Genomic DNA, 22,594 nt, shown 5'->3' with positions numbered 1-22,594 from the left:
TAAAATGGCACAAATGAAAAGCTGTGGGGAAAGCTCTTCCAATATTTATAGTTTGCTTCTGACGCACATTTTGCATAGGAGACAACTGCTCCCGAATGAGGCAGCATAAGTCACTAACTCCCACTGCTTGTGTGAATGAGCATTCTTGAGCTGTGACATTCTTCCTGAATGAGTGGGCCATAGAGACACTCTTTATGTACCGCCTAAAGAATGGAAAGCTTTAAAATCTGTGTATTTTATCATCTAACACTCTGGCTAGCTTTGTTCCAAGTCTAAAGCATTCATCATTCGGGTCATGATTTCAATAAGAGAATCTACTCTTAAACAATCAATGTGTTCATGTTTACAATAATACCTGACCTTGAATATTCTTGGAACTTGTGCTTTCTAATCAGAAGATCCTAGCAAAAGCTCCAGGTTTCTTCCACATGGCACTCACAAGCAATCCCTCTGCCGTGAATTTCTGCTTAGAATTCTGCTTAAAAGGGCACCCTCTCCACTTCTAATCTCCACTCAGTCTCTACACACATTCATGTTCATGAAGCAACTTTTCTATATGTGGGACTGAATTCCAGTGACAGCCACATAATGGATCAATTTCATCTTAGACAAGTCTTATTTTTGACCCATAAGCTAAATAGGATACAGAAGACTCTTTGGAGAATCTGCAGATAACCCCTTGCTTTCTATGCGTGTGCCTGCACCACCATCTCTACTTATTCACTCTCCTAAGCCTCCTTAAGTCATTATGTTATTGTTGTTGCTTAGTCGCTAAGTTATGTCTGACTTTTTTGACCTCATGGACTGTAGTCCACCAGGCTCCTCCGACCAGGGGATTCCCCAAGCAAAAATACTGGAGTGGGTTGCCATTTCCTACTCCAGGGAATCTTCTCAACCCAGTTATCAGACCCGAGCCTCCTGCATCTGCTGCATAGGCAGGCAGTTTCTTTACCACTCAGCCATCCCAGAAGCCCTAAGCCATCCTGCTTTTAGGTAAACCCAATCAGAGTGCTTCTCTGTGCAACAGCTACTCCATGTTTTTATCATTATTCCTGGTTAATACCCTTGGAGAGTCAGTGAGGTAAGCTCAATGAATGCCTGAATAGTCCTTCCAGTGTTCACACTGCCCCTCCCCAACCCTTGCCAGAGTTTACAAGGAAGAAGTAAATGAACTGCCTTCACTACTCAAGTGTGGTCCATGGATTTGCAGCACCATCTGGGAGCTCATTAGAAATGCAGATTGTCAGGCCCTTCTCCAGATCATGGAATCAGAATCCACATTTAACAGGATCCCCGGGAGATCTCATCTCTCATTAAAGGCTGAGAAATCCTGATTTATAATTCCTTGGCAAGTGTGACCAAAGTCAAAAGACCCCAGTGTTCATAGAGGATAGTACTTTTTCAGTGAAACATAGAGTAAACCTGAAAATAGCATATCTAAATATTGAGGGGGCTGAATAACGACTGCAAAAATGTTAGGGGTAAGGGCAAGAGATGTGTTTGTCTCTAGAGGCATATCTCTGGGTCCCACTGCAAATGGGAAGGGTGAGGGGAGAGAGCTTAGACACCTGAGGCAGCTTATATTATATTATACACCCACCCTCTCTAGGAACCTAACACTGACTCAGTTTTCTCCTAAAAAGGCCAAGTCTAGAAAGCTCCTGTAGTCAAGTGACAGAGTCCGGGGGTCCTCTTCTCTGGGCAAGCCCAAGCCCCCAGATAAGTGAGGACAAAGCCAAAGCATGGATGAAGCAGTTCTGGGCAGCAAGTTTATTCCTAAGGCTGGAGAGCATAGCACTAGGGAGGTGAGGATGGGCGCACTAGGGAGGTGAGGGTGGGCGCACTAGGGAGGTGAGGGTGGGCGCACTAGGGAGATGAGGGTGGGCGCACTAGGGAGGTGAGGGTGGGCACACTGTCATCATGTTCTTGCCCCTCCCCCGGGAGAGGACAGCACTGAGCTCCTCCCTGTGCGAGGTGAGGGGCCCTGAGGCCACGCCCAGACATATTCCTCTTCACAATCACCTTTATGTAAGTATTAGAACCTGACATTTTACAGAGAAGGAAAGCTAGATTCAGAGGTGGTAAGAAAATTGCTCAAAGCCACAGAGGTTATGAAAGACACAACTCTTAGGCGAATCAGAGCCTAGTTGCAAACCCTTCCCACCGTGGCAAAGTTTCCCTTTGAATAACGGGGAGAGTGGGATAACCATGATTAAAATTCCAAGCTCAAACACCAGATCTGAGTGAGTCATGTGGATTAACACAAGAGACAGGAGTTTATTTCACTGAAAGTAAAAAGGAAAATGTTTGAGGTTCTACCTACTGCACTTAGTTTTTCTGTTCAAGGCTTCTACAAAAGAGAGAACATTCAAAGGAGCGCTTGCTTCTTTATTGCCTGCAACTTCCGCATATCTTCAGCTGAATAGGGTTCCTTTCTTTCATGAGTAGGTCCTGCCTAATAGCGGGATAGGGACATCCCTGGGAATTAGAAGCCAAGAGAGACAACCACAAAGAGAAGCAGGAGACAGTAATGAAAGCCCAAGTGTTTCTCCGTCTTTATCATTTTATGGGTAGTTGAAGTGTTTTCTATTATTGAGAAAAAGGGCTGTGTTTCATCACCATCCAGTAGGTAGCCCAGCATTTTCTGTTTCTCAAACCTCCAGAGAGACCTGACAAATTGTTCAAAATCCTAGAATTCCAGTACAACAGGATGTTAAGCAAGACTCTTCCTGCCTTAGTAACCGACACCAAAGTGAGCACCAAAGGTGGAATTCACAAAAGCAAGGACTGAATCCACGTCCTTTGAAATATCTGATTCATGAAGAGATTTTAAAAGGTCCCGAGAGGAGAGAAAAAGGAAGGACTTTTAAAGAAGTTTCTTTGGGGACCAGTGTCACCATCACCACCCCACCATGGGGCTTCCACAGCTGCACTTGAGAACATGACCTGTGTTCTCTGGAGGTGAAAGGCGCAAGGACCAGTGGCTGACTCTGCCAGGGATGGCTCAGGCCACGTGTGGTGGTGGGATGCAGCTGACATCTGGGTTCCACCTGTGCACCCAGAATTGTCGGGACAAGGGATCATGAGAGTTCCCCTGGACCAGATGGAAGCAGCACAGAAGGAAGTCTGTGAGGGAGTCTAGAGGGCCAGAGGGAGCCCCCAAAGTACAAAGCTGCATTCCTGGGTATGAAGGAGGAGCTACTTTCAGCAGCCAAAACACGGATGCATTTATGCCATGGGAGCTTCAGGAGAGGGGGCTGCAGAGAGCTGAATCCCAAAGTTCTCCAGGAAAGATGAGCTGTGAATCGACACTGAACACACCCAGGTCCCAAGAGCACAGAGCCACTGGCCAGTACACTTCCCTGCCCTTCATCCCCATGCCCATGCCCTCCACCCAGGCAGCACAAAAGCTTAAATCTCATTAGCTAGGTCTAGCCCCCACCCCCATGCTGCCAGCCTGCAAAGAGAGGGGAGAGGACACTGACCCTTAAATCAAGTCCAGAGTTGATTTCTAACTCAGAAGCGACATCCTGTTTCGCAGTTGAGATTCCATCTGTAACCTCAAGTGATCCAAGGATTGTCTGTTACTCAATAATGAGCAGAAAAATCTTGCTTGGGTCAGAATTCCATCCCAGACAAGTGACTCTCACCCTTGGCTGCACACTGGGATCACTGGGGAATCTCAAAAATGAAAAATGCCAAAGCCCAAGCCTCACCTTGGAACCACAGAATCAGAATTGCTAGAGATGGGCCCCAGAAATGTGTCTTAAAAAATGAAATAAGATTAAAAAACAATTAAAACTCAACCATTAATGTGTAACAAAGAGCAGGATGCTACTGTTCTAGTAGACCAAGAAGTGACTAAATAGTAAAGGGACAATGGAAAACCAAGAGGAAAGGAAATAAATTTGACTGTCACCAGCTGTGCTCTTCCGTGTGCTAGAAAGATAAAAATCACTGTTCTTCATATGCATTTTGAAGCAGAAAGCTCCTTGTTGTACTTCAAATATAATTCAAAACTGACCAGCTGCTGCTGCTGCTGCTAAGTCGCTTCAGTCATGTCCGACTCTGTGCGATCCCATAGACGGCAGCCCACCAGGCTTCCCCGTCTCTGGGATTCTCCAGGCAAGAACACTGGAGTGGGTTGCCATTTCCTTCTCCAAACTGACCACAGCTGAGTTCAATTCCAAGCATGGGATCAGAAATAATCAATGTAGTGTTTAGAAAGTCTTGACTCCCTTTCTCAGTTGCAAGTCAAGTTGCCAGTGATGATCTGGACTGGTACCTGGGCCCTGCTGACATCTAAAGACCTGATAACACCTGTCCCTCCTCACAACACCCTGGCTGGGGCTAGTGTCTGGTGTCAGACTCTGCAAGGTTCCAGCAAGGTGTCTGCAAGGTTCCTGCAAGGTGTCTCTGGAGAGACACATGGGGATCTTTACTGCCAGTCTCACATCCTCACACCTGTAGATGGCACCCTCTTGGCCTGGCTGATGCTGGCTTGGGGTCTCTCTGCTCCAAGTGGTGCATCTGCCACAACATCCCATGTTTCCACTCCACGCGGTGTGAAAGGCAATTGGGACTGTCACTAAGTTCAGCCATCCTCTTCCATGCTCACCCATTTTTACATTATTAGGTGCTTTTTGTTTACCTGTTTTTATTCCTGTTTTAATTTCTGTCAACATGCTTCCTTCTCTATCTCCAAATAGAGAGTGAATTCTTAAACAAGGCGACCATTTCATGGAAATCAGAGTTCTGAGCTGAATGAGGAACACATGCGACCAAAGACAGAAGAGCTGCTGTTTTAATTCTTCTAGATTCATACAGTGATGCAACTGACTTCACAGAAATCCCAGACTGCCTGGTTCCTGATAAGTCCAGAAACTCGCAGTGTGAACAAAAGGATCTCATCAAAACAACTAGGGAGAAAAGTAGCTATAACTTTGTATCATGGAGATTTGGGAGAGCTGAACTTCTTGATCAACTACTGTATGATGACAACAGAAATACTGAAGGACCATAAACTCAAACATGACCTTAAGGTAGAATGTACATTTAGACCTGCTGCTGCTCCTGCCGCTTCGCTTTAGTTGTGTCTGACACTGTGCGACCCCAGAGACGGCAGCCCACCAGGCTCCCCTGTCCCTGGGATTCTCCAGGCAAGAACACTGGAGTGGGTTGCCATTTCCTTCTCCAATGCATAAAAGTGAGAAGTCAAAGTGAAGTCGCTCAGTCGTGCCCAACTCTAGCGACCCCAGGGACTGCAGCCTACCAGGTTCCTCCGTCCATGGGATTTTCTAGGCCAAAGTACTGGAGTGGGGTGCCATTGCCTTCTCCAACATTTAGACCAGCAGGGTCTAAATATATATAGTATTATATATACATATATATAATATTTCCCTTTGTAAATTTTTCTTTAGTTTTCAGGGAAGTTAAGAGGGAAAGAAAGCATTTCTAAGAAAAGCCATTATCTGTAGGCTAGGGCTACAAATCGCATAAATATCCACAAAGATTCTACCATACAAGCCAAGTGAGGTCAGTCTCTTAACTGGTCTCACTGGTTTATGGCCCATACGGGCCATTTATATCCACTATCACCCTAGGCCAAGTCTCTTTCATTTCCACTTTCATTTATTACTCCCTGATAGTGGGTCCTTGAGTAAATACTTAAAGTGAAATAAAAATCAGTCTTTTCTAAAGCCATATTTATTTTAAAGATCTGATAAAAATAATAAATGAAAAGAAAGGGAAAGAACATCTTTAAAAAAATATGGCTTAATTTTTGTTGTAGATAAATAAATGATTATTTCCTTTTAAGGGAATACTTGAGAGACTTCGAGCTATTCTTAGACCAGAGAACCACTCTTTCCAATCACTAGCTAAATTAAAACTAACAAAAGCCATCGATAAAAATGAGGCCACATGGATGAGTTAAACTGTACCAAATATTGGTACTGTACAGAAATGTTCAAAAGAAAGCACATAAAAATCCTATCTAAAATAGAAGCTTCTGGTTTTACACTGACAGAACAGTGCTCATATCAAAGCATACAAACCACTTCTAAAACTTTTAAATGCCAGACCTTCAACTTGGAATCAAGTTCACCTCCAACAGTTTCAGAAGCCAGTTGTTGGCGAAATTCACATAAATCCTTAAGTTTAGATGAGAATAATGTACTAACGTGACATCAGTTTCTTAGTTTTGACAAAAGTAAGCAATGCAAGATGTTAGCAACAGGGAAATCAGGTGAGGGGTAGCTGTGAACTCTCGGTACCATCTCTGTAACTTTTCTGTAGATTTAAAATTATTCACAAATAAAATGTTCATTTAAAAACATACAAAAAAACGTTGTCCCAGAAGCAAAGATTCTGGATTTAACTATAAAGCTGTTATTCCAACAAATATGCAGGAAGAAAATGAACACAGTAATCTAGCGATTTACTACAGCGAATGTAGCCAAGCAACTAAACTCTCAATTAAGAGGAAGATTTAATGAAACAGACAACAACTGCCAGGGTGTCTGGGTAAGGCATCCAAACATAGCTTGTTTTATGTGCTCCTGAAAGGCTGTTTGTAAATCAAACTTATATAATTCAAATCACATTTTGAGCACGCTAAGGAAGCTGGTGCATTTAAAAAGCTGCTGAATAAATACCAGGATAACAGGAAGATGGATTGTGTAACAAGAATTATTGCATTCTCATTTGGTGAAAGTGGCTTGGCAGCTATCACCCTTTGTCCACGGGGCTGTCCTGGGAGCCATACTAGTACCTGCTGCCCAATCAGCCCCTGCCCCACTGGCCTCCAAGTTTCTATTTTCCCTTCTCTCTGCAAGGCTGGCTTTGTGTGGCTTTGATTAATTCAGAGCTATTATGGTGAGGAATTCTAATCATGAACAGGTCCCAATAGCCAAACACATGGCTCAGCCTCCACAATGGTATCAGGTATTTGGGCAATACGATCAAGCAAATAAGAACACTTTCACTGAACAAGAGTGTCTGGAGAAAGTAAACGCATGATATTGTCCCTGCTGTTACTGGGGCTCCCAATGAAATTCTTCTGCTGACCATGGACTGGACTCCCAGTACCAGCCATCCTTTTCCCAATTCAAACCATTGGTCAGATGGGAACTAGTACCACTCTTAGAAAAATAATTCAGGGTTCTATCAGCAGATGCCTTAACTCAGTCAGCCCAGGTAAGCAAAACATTCCACAATATTGGTTTCTCAGCCACAGATGAGGGAGCAGGATTCTGAATCCCAACTGGTTAAAGGGTCAGAAAACATATCTCAAACAGCACATGAGCTGACCAAATTCAGTTCACCTGCTCACAGATTTGCTTGTATTTTGTCACTGTGGGTACAAAAATCTCATATAACACTTGAGAGAAAAATAATGTGTGTGTTCTCAGAATATTGTTCAAATTATTCATCCCTATCACCTCCATGGGAGGAGTATGAGGCCCTGCCCCTGGATTGGCCTTGGACCTATGACTTGCTTTGGCCAATGGCATGTAAGTTGAAGAAACTCTGTGCCAATCCCAAAAGGAAGCCTTATAAAGCCTTGCATTATTATTTATTTTTTTTGCTGTCCTCTTGTACTTTGTACTTATCCTAAGAAGTAGATCTCCTGTGTAGCTGCTATTTCTGCACCCTGCACCCCAGAAAAAACACACATGCAACAAAATTTCTGTAGCTGATCTACAGGCCCATGAGCAAGATGAAATGTTTGCTTCAAGCCACTGGGTTTGGGAGTGGTTTATTGTATTCATGATGTTGTCAATAGTTGAGTGATACACACTAGCCCTCTCCAGATGCAAAAACATCAGGTACTCACCATCATCGATTCCAGGCCAGCCCATGAAGTGAGCAGAAATCTGTTTCTCATCCTTCCCATATTCATTCTTGGCTACTAACTTGTAGTCCCCATTGTTCATATGAGTGGGGTTATCCAGCTGGAGGCAGCCGTGGTACTCCGTATGATTGGTAACATGGATTTTAGTACAGATGTATTTGGACTCATTCAAAATTGCCCCGTTATAGAACCACTGAAGCGCTGGCTTGGGATTGCCTTTCACAGTGAATGGAATGCACCAGTGGTGGTCTGAGGTTGGAGATTCGAGAAATGTGATAGTTGGAGCAACTAAATTGAAAAAGAGAGAGTTAATAGCATCAGAAAGCTCAGAATTCTCCCCATCTCCAAATCTCTGTGTCATAGATAGGGGGGGTCTTACTCAACCATTGTTTGGTTTAAGAAAACGTATGACCCGCAACTCTGGAATCCATCAATATTTTGTATCATCATCAAGTTTGATTTAACTTTTACAGAGAGCTTCAGAAAGAATCCTTTCCCTGCTCTGCCTAAGATCCATGCATCATAGGCATCTTTACACCTATTCAGTGTGAGAATCAACTCCAAACAGATCCCAGTGATTTCTGACAGTGGAAAGGGCTCATTTGAAGTTGACTTTGGCTTCTAATACATATGCCTTGATATTATGCAGATTAATCACCAAAACATTGAGGACCACTATTCTTACAGGGCTTCGCTAAATAATACAATGACAAAAATGACTTTGGAAATCTTGCTTGAAGCCCAGATCTCACATAAATTTTCCAAAAGAAATAAAACTGGTCAATGCAAAGAATGTTACTCCTGATGTTGACTGATTATTATAAAGTCTGATAAATTAACATATTTTTCACTGTCAATAGTAAATGCTCTTTAAAAGCATCACTTTTCATTATAGTATAGTCCATTTCTGCTAGAATTTCAGATGCATCAAAGTTTTGATCCTTTAAATGTCTGAGGTCCTATCTAAATCTGAAAAACAAACTAGAGATTATTTTTAAATTAAATATAAAGCACTGTATTCTTAAGGGAAACAAACATTATCAGGTAGCATCTTTAAACAGAGTACTTATTCTAAGTGAAGACACTTAAAATCCCTCTTAAGTGGGATTCATGTGGTCCATTTTCATGTGGTCTGACTTTGATAAGTATAAAACTGAGGACTGGAAAAGACCTTTGAGACCTAATAGTATCATTTTTTCAGATGAAAAAACCCAAGTGCTATGAGGTTAAGTGACTTGGCCAAGGTTACTGAGTGAGGAAAATCTGGACCAGGCATCCAGAACTCCTAATGCCCTTCCCTTCACGCATCACTTCCTGGTTGTACATGTTCATCACACAAAGTGGGAAAATCATAGCCTGGCAACTCATACATCTGAATGGGTCACTGCAAAGGATCTCTCAGTTGTTAATATTCCCTATCACTTATTTCTCATTATCTAAACCTTGATAGACTAGACCAGCTCTCCAGACCAGGGAGTCTACATAGATATTAACCTAAACTGAAAAACATTTGAATTGGAGTGCCCTTATTTGTAGGTCTGTGTGACAAACACAAGGATCACAATGGGGGAGGGACAATACTTACCTTCCTCCCACCAGCCCAGGTCCCCATATGCCCAGGCCCCACTTCTTCCTGCCACCACACTCTAATGTGCTTTTTGTGAGGTGTTGATTTAAGGACATAAAGTTGGAAGCTTGGTTGTACATGTTTGGGGATGACACTGACTTCAAGATTGGTCAAAATCAAGAGAAATTATCAGTCCCGGACCTTCTGGGCATCAGGGTAGTATTGGCACTGGCAAAAGGTTGGTGATTTCAATCATTCACTCCAACAGTCACATAAGGAATGTGTGTTATGAGTGAATGCTAATCAGTGTATCAACACCTGTGTCCACATGTGTATAATGCACATTCATACTTGTGCACACTAGTGTTTTTCTCAGCCAAATCCTAATTCAGAGTAAAACCTCATTAATTTATACCATGGCAGCTCAGAATTTGCAATGATGTGAAGAGTATGTATTTTTTTACTGAATACACACATCATTCACATTGAATGAAACAATCTGGAATATTAAGATATACGTTGCATTGTTTACAATACTGGAAAACAATGTACATATGCTAAAGAAACATTAATATCCTTTATCTTCAGAAGACAGAAACTTAAAGCAATTATAATAATAAAAGTTTTTTGCAGGTAATAATAATTTTCAGCCATTTTGTAGTATTCCTTCCACTTCCCACAGAAGCTTGATGTCAAACTAATGAGGTTTATTTTTTGTATCAACAATATATTGAATATGAACAGCCAGCCCAATACTTTAGGTATCACAACTTTCACGGTTCATATTGCTTTTAGAGAGAACAAAATTTAGAAACTAGTTTATCAAAATTTAAACTACAAGTTATTAACAAAAGGAAGATAACCAGCTCAAAATATGTTCTATCAAGAAAAGACAAGATAAGGCACAAAAGGACAAGTTTAAGATCGAAAAAGAAGCTTAAAGACAACACATGAACAAGAGAGATTAGCAGAAATAGAAGGAATGGAAGGAGCTGGTAGCATTTCTTAATTAGGGACACACAAAACACTGCATATACTTTTTTAACGCACAAAGCAGCAGAGGTCCCCAACCACAAATGCGGGTGTGTCCACGATCTTTTCTATTAAAAACACACGATCTGATTACGTACAATGTACAGTGAGGTTGACAGAATCTTGATCTTCTCCTACAAGATTTTCTGCCACACAAGAGATTTGCTTTCCACTGTCATCAGATGAAATGTTAGTTATCCTTAAGGAGCCCTGTGTGTGGCTTGTTTCATTCTACAAATGAATTAACAGACAAAAATAATCTTGATTAGAACTGAACCCAATAGTGAGAAGATTTGGCATTTCTTCCCCTAACTAGAGAAAATCATCTGTAACATTAGAAAAAAAATTCCAGTCTAATCAAGCTCAATAAAAGGGGCAACTCAGAAGTTATTCTCTTATCTCCAGATTTTAATTATAAATGTGTGAAGCTGATTTAATCCTTGAATTCCTACTTACCTTCCTCAAAGGGAAAAAACCACAGTGAGAGTCACTCACCTTGCTCATGATGAAACAAAAAGCTTACTAGAGACCTACAGACTTTCCAATCTATGAAGTATACGTAACTAAAATACAATCTGCCTTAGTCTTTGTTTAGTAAGAATAGACAGAAAGTAAATACACAACAAAATTCATTGTAAATATATGTGGCCCTATAAAATATTAAATGATCATCACTAGGTTAATACAATCTCAAGTTCTGAGATAGTCTCATCTCTACAAACATACAAACACAAGACTTACCATATGCTTGGAAACCAGATTACCGACATCCCAGTACAAATTCGGAACTGGGTCACCTGCAACAGTACAAGATAATGTGATAGACTTTCCCTCCTCCACGGTGAGGTTAGGTGCGGCCAAATTTGCTGACGGCAAACCTGTGGAGCAAGCAAAGTAAAGGAAGACATATACACATAGTTAGGTGCATTATCAAAATAACAGCAACAAGTTGAAAACTCTCTCTGCTTTAAAAATCAATCATTATTTGCTTTCTGAGACTGACTTATGTTGATCTGAAAAAATGCCAAATTGATAAGCTTTACAGATTTGATGAGAGCCAAAAGATGCACAAAGAGATTTGAAAACAAATTTTGCATGTGTCTCAAAAACATCATTGCACAATAATCTTTTATTAAAAAAAAACAAACCCACTAGTTTGTAGAACTACATCTTCTGGTTCTTGTTCTGCTTTACAGTTATCAATCCAGTTGTTTGCACACAGTCATTGTATTTGTAGAACATCTTATTTTTCCCTCAGTTTTATCTCTTCCATTTTTTTACAGTCAAGGACAAAAGGGTAGGAGGCATCTACAATTTTTTCATAAACCCATTTTTTTCCATTAAATAACTCACAAATCTAACCCACTACCAGAACTAGATTTTTAAAGAGATAAACTATGATCTTGAAATATAAGTTTAAAAAGCAGACCAAGATTTTGAAACAGTCCAATTATGGAAGTTGGTTTCAAAGCATTTTTCAAAGATAATTAATATATTTGAACCATACAGCATTAGAATGTTTCAAAGCTATATAAATCATAGTTAAATATTACAGGTATACTTGGTTACCTTATTTATGACATGATGAAAAAAGTTGTATAGATCATTATCCCAATGAAAAGCTCTTTTTTTGGAAAAACCCCGAGAAAGTATTTGTTACCAGATGAAATTCTGATGCTTATAAACATTTTTTAATATTTCAAGACAGCTTCATTTTTGTACTTTTATATTTCAAAAGTCAGCTTTTCTTATTAATGCTATCACTTCATTAAACTATTATACCATTTGGGTGTTTATACTGCTCTTATTCATAGTATTTTTAACATGAAGGTGGGTCTCAGAATACATCAGGTCTTGCCAGTCAAGCAAGCCCCTCGCTTGGTATCAGAAACTCACCTTAGGACTGCATTCATCTCAACAGCTCTGTTCCATGGAACTATGACACATCATTAAACTCAGGAGGAACCCACAGGTCAGAAAAGGCAATTCATCTTCAACAGCCATGAAATTTCAATTAGCCTGCCCACCTAAGGGTTTCTGACCTGCCACCCTCACAATACTATGCACAAATCCTTCTCTTAAGACACAGTCCTTACTGACAACACTATTATTATTTATTCCTGAAACCAGACTACAGCAAGATTTACATAGTATACGTCTCATGGTATTCCCACAATTGGTAGAGGACTTCCCAACAAGATCTGGCTTTCAGTGGCTGGTGTGACATCTTCAGAACCCTTCCTTCTTGTCAGCCTTTAATAGAGAGCAATGTTGTATCTTTCACAAGGTTCTAAACAGTCCCCTAATATCCTGAATTTATATCGAGCAATGAAACATATACAAGTGATCAAGAGGCAGTGCAATTGACTGGAATGAACTCTGGGTCAGGAGTCAGAAGCCCTAGACCCTAAACCTGGCCCATACTATGTGCCATCGGGTGAATCATTTCTCCTCTGTCAATGTGATTTATTCTATATTAAATACACTGTTCAATCAGAAGATCTAGCTAGGATTTTTCCAGCTCTAGAATTTGGTGACAACTTTCATGACAATTAAGCTTCCCAATGTAAGAGGCTTGTCATGGCAAGATATTAATATAAGGAATGGGTTTATTTTTTTAAAAATCTTGAAGCCAGTGGTATGATCTAGGTGACTTTTTCCAGATATGCATTTCTTTAAAAAAAAAAAAAACATAGCCACATAGTTTGAAAAGTCTATAATTCTACAAAATGTGTTTTAAAAAATATTCAAACTATCTCTCAGATCAGGAATAAGACAGTGATGCCCACTTTTGCCACTTTTATTCTACAAAGAATTGGAAGTCCTAGCCACAGGAATCAGACAAAAATAAATAAATAAAAGATATCTAAATTGAAAAGGAAAAGTAAAACTGTCACTGTTTGAAGACAACATGATATTATACATAGAAAATCCTAAAGACACCACCAAAATAATACTAGAGCTCATCAATTAATTTAGTAAAGTTGCAGGATACAAAATTAATATACAGAAATCTACTGCATTTCCAGACATTAACAATAAACTATCTGAAGAAGAAACTAAGAAAAAAATCCATTTACAATTGCATCAAAAAGAACAAAATACCTAAAAATAAATCTAAGAAGGTGAAATACCTGTACCTGGAAAACTTTAAGACACTGATGAAAGAAATTAAAAACAACACAAACAGGTGGAAAGATATATGGTGCTCATGAATTTGAAGAATTAATATTGTTAAAATGACCATACTACCCAAGGTAATTTATAGATTCAGTGCAATTACTATTAAAATACAAATAGCAATTTTCACAAAATTTGTATGGAAACACAAAGGACCCCAAATAGCTAAAACTATCTTGAGAAAAAAGAACAAAGCTGGAAGTATCATGCTCCCTGATTTCAAACTATATGATAAAGTTACAATAATCAAGAGTATGATGTCTGTTTATCACTCATTCGTGTCTCTTTGTGACCCCATGGACTATATAGCCCACCAGGCTTCTCTGTTCATGGAATTCTCCAGGCAAGAATATTAGAGTGGTTGCCATTCTCTTCTCCAGGGGATCTTCCCAACTCAGGGATCAAACCTGGGTCTCCTGTGTAGCAGGCAGATTCTTTACCATCTGAGCCACCAGGGAAGCCCAACGAGTATGATACTGGCACAAAAACAGACACATTGATCAATGAAACTGAAGAGAGAACCTGGAAATGAATCTATACTTACATGAACAGTTACTATTCTACAAAGGAAGCAAGAATATATAATGCAGTAAAGATAGCCTCTTCAAAAAATGGTATGAGGAACTCTGAACAGCTACAGTCAAAAGAATCAAAGCTAGACTACTTACTTATACCATGAACAAAAAGAAATTCAAAATGAATTAAAGATTTAAATGTAGGACCTAAAACCATAAACCTCCAGAAGAAAACACAGGCAGTATATACTCTTTGATACTGGTCTTAGAAAATTTTTTTTAAATAAAGGGGTAAAAAGAAAAATAAATGTAACTTTGCTGTTGTTGCTATTTAGTTGGTAAGTCATGCCTGATTCTTAACAACCCCATGGGCTGTAGCCGGCCAGGATCCTCACTCTATGAGATTTCCCAGGCAAGAATACTGGAGTGGGTTGCCAGTTCCTTCTCCAGGGGATCTTCTCGACCCAGGGATCAAACGCATGTCTTCTGCATTGGAAGGTGGATTCTTTACCACTGAGCCACCAGAAAAGCTCAAATTTAACTACAACAAAGTAAAAAAGATTTTTCAAAGCAAAGTAAACTATCAACAAAATGAAAAGTTTCCCTTTGAACAGATAAATATTTGCAAACTATATATCTGATAAAGGATTAATATCTAAAGTATACAAAGAACTCATGTAACTCAACATAAAAAAGAACCATTTAAAAAATGAGCAGAGGATCTAAATAGACATTTTTCCAAAGAACTACAGATGCCCAACGGGCACATGAAAAGTGGTTCAACATCACTAATCAACAGGGTATAAATCAAAACCACAATGAGATAACACCTCACATTATTCATAACAGCTACTACCAAAAAGACAACAAATGACAAATGTTGGCAAAGAATGGAGAAAAGTGAATTCTCATGCACTATTGGTGGAAATTTAAATTGGTGCAGCCATCATAGAAAACAGTGTGGAGATTCCTTGAAATTTTTAAAAAATAGAACTATCATATAATCCAGCAATTTCACTTCTGGGTAATCCAAAGAAAACAAAAACACTAATCATAAAACATATCTGCACTCTTATGTCCATTTCAGCATTGTTTTTACAATAGCCAACCTAAGTGTTCATCAGTGGATGAAGATTAAGATGTGCTATATAAATACAATGGAATGCTACCCATATAAAAGAATGAAATCTTGCCATTTGTGACAACATGGATGGACTTAGTATTATGCTAAGTGAAATAAATCAGACATAGAAACACAAATACTGTATAATTTCACTTATAGGTGGAATCTAAAAACCAAAGCAAATTAAACAAACATAAAATAGGATATAGGAAACGATCAGATAGTGGCCAGTGGAGAGTGGGGTAGGAGAGGAAAGAAATAGGTGAGGGAAATTAAGAGGTGTAAATTTCCAGTTGCAAAGTACCAACAGGTTTGAAATGTACAAAAAGGACAGTGTAGGCAATATAGTCAATAATTATGTAATATCTTTGTATGGTAACATATTATAACTAAGGCTGAGCATGGTGATCATTTGAAATGTATAGAATATTGAATCACTATGCTGTGTATCTGAAACTTAATAGAGTATTGTAGGCTATTTATACCTGAAAAACACACCAAAAAAGCAAACTTATAGAAAAAAAGATCAGATTTGTGGTTACTAGGTGCTGGGGGTAGGTGGAAGGAGGGGAGATTGAATAAAGTAGTCAAACGGTACAGATTTGCAGTTACAAGTAACTACTAGAGATATAATTTACAACACAAGGAAAAACTGTTTCCATTTCTTCAATTTTGTATCTATATGAGATAATGGATTTTCACTAAACTTACTGTTAAAATCATTTCATGATGTATTTAAATCAAATTGTGCTGTACACCTTAAACTTATACAGTGCTGTCTGTCAATCATATCTTAATAAAACTGAGGGAAAATATAACAACTACAAACCCAGGGGGAAAAAAGAAAATATTCAAACTACAGTGTGAAAAACAGTACCCATGTGGCACTATTTCCTGCTCCCCAGAAGCACTCATTTCATCTTTTAACTTCCTTTTGGGTATTGATCACTGTATCACTAAATACTGTGGTTATATTGCTGCTTCCTGGTTTTTCTGTTTTAACATAATCTACTGGCCTCTCACCATGGAAGATGAGAACTCGGCTCACGTTCATACAGAAAGACAGCTCTCCTACATGCCCGTACTACATTCACACCACTCTGTGTTCATATCTTACCATATGCTATGAAGTTTTGTTGTCTGAATGTAAACATGAAGTTTACTATAAGTTTATAAACCTTACTGATAGCTGAAACACTGTAATAGTTATATTTTATCAAATTTAAGATTGCATTAACTATAGGATGCAGTACTGTGATAAGAACCACTAAGAAAGGGAAAAAAACTATGTCAATTCAACTATGATGTAATGCCTTCTCACCACTTAGATCTGCATTTAGTGGTTAGACTTACTGGGTAACCCATCTGTTTTAAACCTTTCTTTCCTGTATCCTGTCTTTTTTTATCTGCTCTATTTATGGGGAATTTTCCTCAGATTTACCTTGCAAGCTTTCTTTTGATATTTTCATTTCTGTCTTACTTTTAGTTTCCAAGGCTTATTGTTGTTCCTGAATGGTCTGCTATTATTAACACTCTTGTGTTTATTTCATGGAAGCAAGATCTCTTCTAATCCCTAATATCTATGAGACATTAATGATAATTTCTTATCAATTTTTCTTCTGTCTAAATCAACTTTGTTTCTTGCAACTTTTTCTTTCTTTGGATGTTTTGTATTTGTCTTTAATATAAGCTTTTCTCAAACAGTTTGTGATCTTTGGCTGTTCTTTAATCTTTAAGAATGGGGCACTAGAATCATTACATATTATTAACTGCCAGTATCATTGCAGAGTTTCACTATTATCGGCCTCTTTAATGGATACCACCTCGTGTCAATATCCTTAAATCCTTCTCTGGATGGTACTCTAGGTCAGATTATGCAGATAATTCTCTTCCAGTGTCCTGTTCAGAAGGGGAAGAAAACTAGAAATACAGGTTTCTCTGGCTTCCCTGGTAGTTCTACTGGTAAAGAATCCACCTGCAATGAAGGAGATCCCAGTTTGATTCCTGGGGCGGGAAGATCCCCTGGAGAAGGGATAGGCTATCCAAAACTCCAGTATTCTTGGGCTTCCCTGGTGGTTCAGACAGTAAATAATCTGCCCAAAATGCGGGAGACCTGTATTCCATCCCTGGGTTGGGAAGATCTCCTGGAGGACGAGATGGTAACATACTCCAGTACACTTGCCTGGAGAATCCGCATGGACAGAGGAACCTGGGTTCGCAAAGAGTCGGACATGACTGAGCGACTAAGCACTGGCTATTTTAAAACAGAACTTTCCTATGAAACCTTTTGAGAGCCGAAATGACATAAAGCAAAGAAGCAGTAACCTTAGCACACCTGCTAACAAATGCACAGAATAAATCAAGATAAAGCATAGATTCTCACAGACACAGCTCAAAGCTATGGTGGCTTGATGAGATGCTGAGTGTAGTTCCCAGGAAAGAGCTTGGTGGTGCCACTCCCACTGCTCAGGGTGCCCCCTGCCTCTTAACAGCTCCATGCAAAACAAATGCTGAATGCCATTTTTGCTCTTCACCTTGTTTTGTACAAGCAAAAATCCTCTTCAGATTTCTTTCAGAAGAGCAAAGTGGTATAAAGCAAACAGTTGTATGTAAACCCATCATTCTATGACTCTCACAGCCTCAACTCTACTTGGAGTTCCTCATGATCTTTGTTTTATCCTCTTTAGAAAATAAATTTCTAGTTCATATACACCTGGGATGTACAGGGCAAAAATCTTTCAACCACTCTCCTGTATTCAGTGTTACACTGAACTCTCACTTCCTGAGCCTGGTAGAAGTTCTGCAATATAAACCAAGCTCTCCTCTTGGCTTTCCCCATTGCTAACTTGGTAACCAGTATTTTCAGCCTCAGTCAGTCACTACTTATCCATCTACTTCCCAGTTTGCAACTGCAAAACCACAAATGTTTGTTGACTTCTCTCCCATTTTCTTGTATTTATAGATTAATCTGCTGAGTCTGGAAAAACCACAGAGCCAGGGCTTGCCGTGGTGCTTGTTCTTGAGGTCTGAGCTCCTCACTAGCTGGCTCCATCAACAGACACCTTTCCTGGAACCTCAAACATAAACCAGTGGTGTGAATCTCCTACATTTTACAAATGTATCTAACAGTGTGGAAATTTCAAGCACAAAAGAGGTTAAAATAGAGATTCTCAGCAGAGAATGCTATGCCATAATCTTAATTTCCCCTGTAAAATCTACCATGTTTTTTTTTTTCCTTCAAGCCTAAATTTACATGATTAACAGTTCTAAAAATGTTTCATTTTGATATTTGGCAAAACTAATACAGTTATGTAAAGTTTAAAAATAAAATAAAATTTAAAAATAAAATTTAAAAAAAACATAAAAAATAAATAAATAAATAAAAATGTTTGCTTAATTACAGTACTAGCTGTAATGTTTATTGTGCATTCACTGTACTAGGAAGTCTTATCTAGTACTTTATATTTTTGTTAATTTAATTCTTACAACCAAACTTGAAGTATTTGTTCTCATTCAATTAATAAAGAATGTGAGTTTTGAAAAGTCAAATACCTCTTCCAAAGTTGCCTAAGTACCTGGGATTTGAACTCAAAGATGAAGGTGTTCACCATATAACACACCATCTTCCCAGACTGCATATATCCATTTTAGCACAGACTATAAATACCAATACATATCCATGATCTGGAAATTTGGTTCATTTAAAAAATACTTATGCATCTATTTGTGAGGGAAGAGTGAATCTCCTTTATTTACAGAGAAATTGTATCACCCTGTCATAGCAGTTTCCAAAGGAATCTGTGAAAAATTGGCCAAGTCTAGATCTTTTAAATGTAAAGTCTTCCACAAATGAGTAAGCATCTGACTCACGTTAATTCTACAGCATTAATATGCTGGCCAAAGACTCAATAATGGAAAAAACAATCTGTACTTGAAATATCACTTGAGGTTTAATTAGCACAATAAAAATGAATTGGAAAGCATGAATAGCCAAGGCAGGATAAACCATTTGCCAGGCACTACTTCCTGGCTTAATAAGATTTGAAATCAGCACAAGTACAGAGCAAAGCTCAGCAATGCCTCCAAGAGCCTCCAGCACTATGGTAATGGGATCCTGATTTAAGTTTCAGGATCTTTACACTCTGAGAAACCTCACTAGAGATAAGAGATGACCAGCTGCCCGGACATAAGAGACACCTCTGAGGCCTGGAAGAGCCTAGTAAAGGAGGCAGCTCATCAATGTATTGGTTAAGGCCCTGACAAACAGATGTCAGTTAGAATCAAACTCAGTCATTAGCTGTTTATTTATAATACTTGGTAAGCTTTCAGTTCTTCATCTAGAAATAGGGATACTGAAGACATCTACTTTCTAGAGCTTTTAGGATGGCTAATAAGATACTATGGAAAATATTTCAGATAATGTCTAGTGCATATAAAGCCCTTAATAAGTATTAGCTATTACTGTTATTACTGGAGAGGTGGCAAGAATACACAGAAAAACTATACAAAAAAGATCTTCACTACCCAGATAATCACGATAGTGTGATCACTCACCTACAGCCAGACATCCTGGAATGTGAAGTCAAGTGGGCCTTAGGAAGCATCACTACGAACAAAGCTAGTGGAGGTAATGGAATTCCAGTTGAGCTATTTCAAATCCTGAAAGATGATGCTGTGAAAGTGCTGCACTCAATATGCCAGCAAATTTGGAAAACACAGCAGTGGCCACAGGACTGGAAAAGGTCAGTTTTCATTCCAATCCCAAAGAAAGGCAATGCCAAAGCATGCTCAAACTACCACACAATTGCACTCTTCTCACACACTGGCAAAATATTACTCAAAATTCTCCAAGTCAGGCTTCAACAGTATGTGAACCATGAACCTCCAGATGTTCAAGCTGGATTTAAAAAAGGCAGAGGAACAAGAGATCAAATTGCCAACATCTGTTGAATCATTGAAAAAGCAAGAGAGTTCTAGAAAAGCTTCTGCTTTATTGACTATGCCAAAGCCTTTGACTGTGTGGATCACAACGAACTGGAAAATTCTGAAAGAGATGGGAATACCAGACCACCTGACCTATCTCCTGAGAAATCTGTATGCAGGTCAAGAAGCAACAGTTAGAACTGGACGTGGAACAACAGAATGGTTCCAAATAAGGAAAGGAGTACATCAAGGCTGTATACTGTCACCCTGCTTATTTAACTTATATGCAGAGTACATCATGAGAAATGCTGGACAGGATGAAGCACAAGCTGGAATTAAGATTGCCAAGAGAAATATCAATAAACTCAGATATGCAGATGACACCACCCTTATGGCAGAAAGTGAAGAAGAACAAAAGAGTCTCTTGATGAAAGTGAAAGAGGAAAGTGAAAGAGTTGGCTTAAAACTCAGCATTCAGAAAACTCAGATCATGGCATCTGGTCCCATCACATCAAAGCAAATAGATGTGGAAATAATGGAAACAGTGAGAGACTTTACCTTTTTGGGCTCCAAAATCACTGCAGATGGTGATTGTAGCCATGAAATTAAAAGATGCTTGCTCCTTGGAAGGAAAGTTATGGCAAACCTAGACATCTTATTAAAAAGTAGAGACATTACTTTGCCAACAAAGGTCCATCTAGTCAAAGGTATGGTTTTTCAGTAGTCATGTATGGATGTGAGAGTTGGACTATAAAGAAAGCTGAGCGCCAAGGAATTGATACTTTTGAACTGTGGTGTTGGAAAAGACTCATGAGAGTCCCTCGGACTGCAAAGAGATCCAACCAGTCCATCCTAAAGGAAATCAGTCCTGAATATTCACTGGAAAGACTGATGTTGAAGCTGAAACTCCAATACTTTGGCCACCTGATGCAAAGAATTGACTCATTTGAAAAGGCCCTGACTCTGGGAAAGATTGAAGGCAGGAGGAGAAGGGGACGACACAGAATGGGATGGTTGGATGGTATCACTGACTCAGTGGGCATGAGTTTGGGTAAACTCCAGGAGTTGATGATGGACAGGAGGCCTGGCGTGCTGCAGTCCATGGGGTCGCAGAGTCAGACACAACTGAGCGGCTGAACTGAACTGATTTACTGTTATTGGGCTTCCCCAAAGGCTCAGTGGATAAGGAAACTGTCTGTAATGTGGAAAACATAGATGTGGGTTTGATTCCTGGGTCGGGAAGATCCCTGGGAGGAGAAAATGGCAATCCACTCCAGTATTTTCCAGAAAAATCTCATGAACAGAGGAGCCTGGGCTATAATCCAAAGAGTCACAGAGTCAGACAGGACTAAGCGACTAAGCAAGCAAGCAAGATTACTGTTATTACCAACATTAATATGAATATTTAGCTTTAATTGGTACATCTGAATTTAAACATGTGCATATCTTACATTTTGTCAAATTTCTTCAAATAAAAATAACAAAGCCATACCATGATATCACAAAGAAATGAAATGTACTCAAACAATCATGGGAACTATAAGATCAATGGAAGTTAAATGGTTCTTTTAGAGTAGGATTTCTTAGCTTTTAATATACTAATGTGCATAGTGAACATCAGAGTTATAGAATTTTCTATAGTTTTTTATTTCTTTAATCTTGGATTTTTTTTTTTTTTCATACACAGAGCATCTCAAGAACTTAGGAGTTGCACAGAATGTAGGGTGGGGAAACTTTGGTGGGCTAGATGATGACTCAAGCTCCTGTCAGGTTTAAGAATAAATAGTTGTACAAGCAAAAATCCAAGACCCATGTCTAAACCCTTGCTACTCAAAGTATAGTGTATGGAACAAGGTGTTTGTTAGAATGTAGACTCTCAGATCCCAACTCATACCTGTTGGAAAGGAAGCAATTTTTGCGGGGGAGCTGCATTGCATAGCAGGCAGGATTTAAGTTTCCTGACCAGGGATTGGACCCATGCCCCCTGCAATGGAAGCATGGAGTCCTCACCCCTGGACCACCAGGGAAGTCCCAAGAAGCAATTTTTTTTTTTTTAAACAAGAACTGCTGGTGATTCACGTGCACATTAAAGCAGCTTGGGAAGCACAGATCTAAAGAGAGTCAGCCTTTTCACTGGAGAGCTGATGATTTTCTACTGAGGTCTGCTGGCTGGTATATCCTTTCCAGCCACATCCAGGTCAACAGCCATCGACACTGCTTCATATACTGGTGCACACTTCTTAAAAGTTGATGATATTGACTAGATCACTAATTCAAAGTACGTGCATTCTCAATTCCTAATAATTGAGGAAAACTAACTTCTAAACTTTTTGAAATACCAACTCAACTTTGCAATAAATGAGATGGGTCAAGTTTGGGTTTTAATTTCAATATCCATC

General features: G+C 39.2%; 1 protein-coding gene across 2 annotated transcripts in view; it reads right to left on the bottom strand.

Moving 5' to 3' along the window:
• Positions 1–22,594, bottom strand: part of NTRK2 (neurotrophic receptor tyrosine kinase 2) — a 393,934-nt gene that overhangs the window by 317,363 nt on the left and 53,977 nt on the right. For both annotated transcript variants that reach the window (XM_055578954.1, XM_055578955.1), the window contains 3 exons: positions 11,196–11,332; positions 10,553–10,685; positions 7,838–8,143 (listed from right to left, as the gene is read on the bottom strand). In XM_055578954.1, coding sequence (XP_055434929.1) covers positions 7,838–8,143; positions 10,553–10,685; positions 11,196–11,332 — 576 coding nt within the window. The remainder of the gene's footprint in view (positions 1–7,837; positions 8,144–10,552; positions 10,686–11,195; positions 11,333–22,594) is intronic.

Source organism: Bubalus kerabau, chromosome 4 (assembly GCF_029407905.1).
Source record: "Bubalus kerabau isolate K-KA32 ecotype Philippines breed swamp buffalo chromosome 4, PCC_UOA_SB_1v2, whole genome shotgun sequence".
NCBI classification, from domain to species: Eukaryota; Metazoa; Chordata; class Mammalia; order Artiodactyla; family Bovidae; genus Bubalus; species Bubalus kerabau.
This window is presented reverse-complemented; position numbering and strand designations above follow the sequence as displayed.